Below are 3,027 nucleotides of genomic sequence, written 5' to 3'. Positions count from 1 at the left end.
ATCCGCATGCTAACACCAGATACTACTATAGTGCACACATACTTGTCTCCATGAACACATGACCAATAGTAGCTGAAATGAAAGAATAATCAAAACTTGCACAATTGAAATAAATTCTTGAAGAGCTCTCCATTTTTCTTTCATAAATCAGTTAGATGTTTGGTTTCCTGTTCTGCAAGTTCCACTTCTTCGACTTTTTACTGGTGAATTACAGCCAAGCAAAGTCTATAGCACCAACTATAGACTTATATGTTGAGGTAACTGGTCCAACTGTTCCAGTGTTACGTCATGCTCGTAGCACTTCAGCTCATCAGCTTCTCCATTTCTTCCAGATTGCTGGTTAACTACACTGTAGCCTAGTTAATTCTCTCCAAACCAGTTGATGGAACGTGCCTAACTATCCATGAATAGCCATTATCAACGTCCGTGGTAGAGTAGTTGTTGCCATAAGGAGGTGGATGGGAAAAGTCTCCTACTGCCAAAGAAAAAGCACTGATGAGCGCCAAAGGACGAAAGAAAATCAAGGACTGGGAAAACTAAGTTTTATTTAATCTAATATAATCTACTTTCATTTTCCAGTTCACCCATAACCCATCTTAATAAATGTCTTCATTACAGCCAACCCTTATCTATTCCTCTTTGTACACTCCATCATTTCACTGCACAGCTTGTGTTCTGCCACCTCTTATTGTACCTCTCAGCCCCTCCTCTGTTGACACTCGCCCTTCATCTCTCTCATTTACCCCAACCAGCGCCACAGGCCTCAGCTGTCGGCCGTTAGTATTCCTGCTGCCAAGGCCCGGGACCACAGGGAGCCCTGGCAGCCACACAATCTCTCTCTCTCTCTCTCTCACACACACACACACACACACACACACACACACACACACACACACCTTCCTCATCTGGCATCCCTCAGGCAAAGGCTGATTCTGTGTTTTGTGCATGTTTGTTGATGAGTTCCAGTGACAGACTAATAGACCAGGGACTTTCATTCTTGCTCATTTGGTATTTTGTCCATTATGTTCTCCTTCTCATTCCCGTTGCAGTAATGTTTCCGAACCAATACATGGTTTGCATTATTGATGAAGCTGCCACCTTCTCCCTCCCCCAGTCTATCTTAGCAGAGGGATGAAGGGGTAAGGAGATGGATGGTAAAGGGGAGGGAAGGTCTGAGGGAGTTAGGAATCAGGTAGGAAATAGAAAAAGGGATATGAAACTGGATAGATGTGTATGGATGGATGGATGGATGGATGGATGGAACAGAAGGCTGGATTGCCAGTTAGTCTGGCTCCTAATGATGCCAGACAGGCCACGTAGGCGGTGTTTACATTGCATGGATCCAAGCCATATGGTGCCACTTCAGGAGGGGTTCCTAACACTACACAAAATAGATTTGATTGATTTTGATGTCTTGCATACATGTGGGAATTCTGGCATGCGATGAAAGACAAAGTGAATAAAAGGTCAAGGGGTCACCTTATTGTCAAGACTTTGTCATCTTGGCCAAAGTGTTGGACAGATGGTTGGACCAACAGATCATAAAAACGGGCCAAACAGTACAACAAAAGCCATTCAAAACGGCAGGTCTTTCTCCAAGAATCCCATTATTCTGGGATCAGTCAGCACGATATCTGTGTCTTTGAGGTGATTTTGATGCCTCGTAGATGCTTAGAACATGGCGGACTACATGCTGGACACAACTTTCAATAATCTGCCTTGGGTTCGTTCACAAGTTGCATGACAGACATAGATGATGAAAGATTGGTCCACTTCAAGTGATCCTGTTATGTATGCGCAGCAAGAAACGGATCTGCAGACAACTCTTCACCCTCACCTGCTTTGTTAGATCAGGAGGATGGAAATGAAAACAATGTTTTTGCCAGCTGAAATCCAATAAACCTTCAACGTATCCGTGGTTTGCACAAAAACATACATTGCCAACATTCTTTTCCAGGCAACTGGGCTAAAAGTAATTGCAAAAAATAATTAATTGAGAAACGAGAGTGATTTTGATACAAAAAAAGATATTGAGCAAGAGATGACTAAACAATTTACACAGGAACACAGGATTAGAACACTGGACTTCACTGTTTCTTTAAAGCTACGGTGGTGTATAAAATATAAAATATAATATAAAATATCTGATGAATAAGAAATAAAAAATAACTAAGAATACAACTTGATTCTGATGTAAAAACACAATGACAACAATAAATGCCAATTTATTCTGATCAAAATGGCTCCATATGAGTACTGAGAAGTTCAACAGAGATTGTGTTATCATCACGCTGCTTCCTTTGACATGATATCAGAACTGTAGAACAGAGGGGATATTCACTCTTACATGTAACAGATACACAGAAAAAAAAGAGCATCAGCATCCAGCCTACTCACCGAAGTCAGCAAGTTTCAGCTCTCCAGTGTCGCCGATGAGCAGGTTCTGTGGTTTCAGGTCGCGGTGAAGGATGTACCTCTGGTGGATGTAGGACAGGCCTCTCAGTAACTGGAACAGGAACAGCTAGAAAACACAGGAGAACAAAAGGAAAGACATTTTTACAGGAGAATATGGAACGGTGACAGATCTCTATGTGCAAACAACATGCTGAAGATAATGAGGACATGAGACATGAGGACACTCCTTTAATAACTATCCTCTACATCTCTGTTGTGGCACATTAAACTGGGTGGCTGCTGAGGTCAGAGAGGTGTAGGATATCCTAATTATCACTCTGTGACTTCATTCAAGTGAGAGTGAAAACAGACATGAACCCCACGTTATATATAGACTGTCTCTTTCACAAAGGCGCACACATAAAAATCAATACGGAGCCATAAGTGAAAAACATCATTTCCTCCACTTGGACTATTGAAGAGTGATAAAACTGATGGGACATCACAGCTGAACTACTGGGGAATGCTGCACTGAGTCGGAGTGAAAATAAGTAGGAAATTAAAGTGTTTACTTCTATTTAAAAATTACCTCTTTAGTACATCATTGTGGATTATGACGTATTGCATCAATGT

At 41.6% G+C, this 3,027-nt stretch overlaps 1 protein-coding gene across 1 annotated transcript in view; it reads right to left on the bottom strand.

Annotated features, from left to right (window-relative positions):
• Positions 1-446: 446 nt before the first annotated feature.
• The window catches only part of LOC116401465 (cyclin-dependent kinase 14), a gene marked incomplete at its 5' end in the record, with an annotated part of 29,402 nt that continues 26,821 nt past the window's right edge, over positions 447-3,027 (bottom strand). The window contains one exon of the mRNA XM_031879873.1: positions 447-2,521. Coding sequence (XP_031735733.1) covers positions 2,390-2,521 — 132 coding nt within the window. The remainder of the gene's footprint in view (positions 2,522-3,027) is intronic.

The sequence above is a fragment of the Anarrhichthys ocellatus genome, unplaced genomic scaffold (genome assembly GCF_004355925.1).
Source record: "Anarrhichthys ocellatus isolate YVR2014 unplaced genomic scaffold, GSC_Weel_1.0 scaffold465, whole genome shotgun sequence".
Classification (NCBI taxonomy): Eukaryota; Metazoa; Chordata; class Actinopteri; order Perciformes; family Anarhichadidae; genus Anarrhichthys; species Anarrhichthys ocellatus.
Note: the sequence above shows the minus strand (reverse complement) of the source record. Positions and strands in the feature narration are given on the sequence as shown.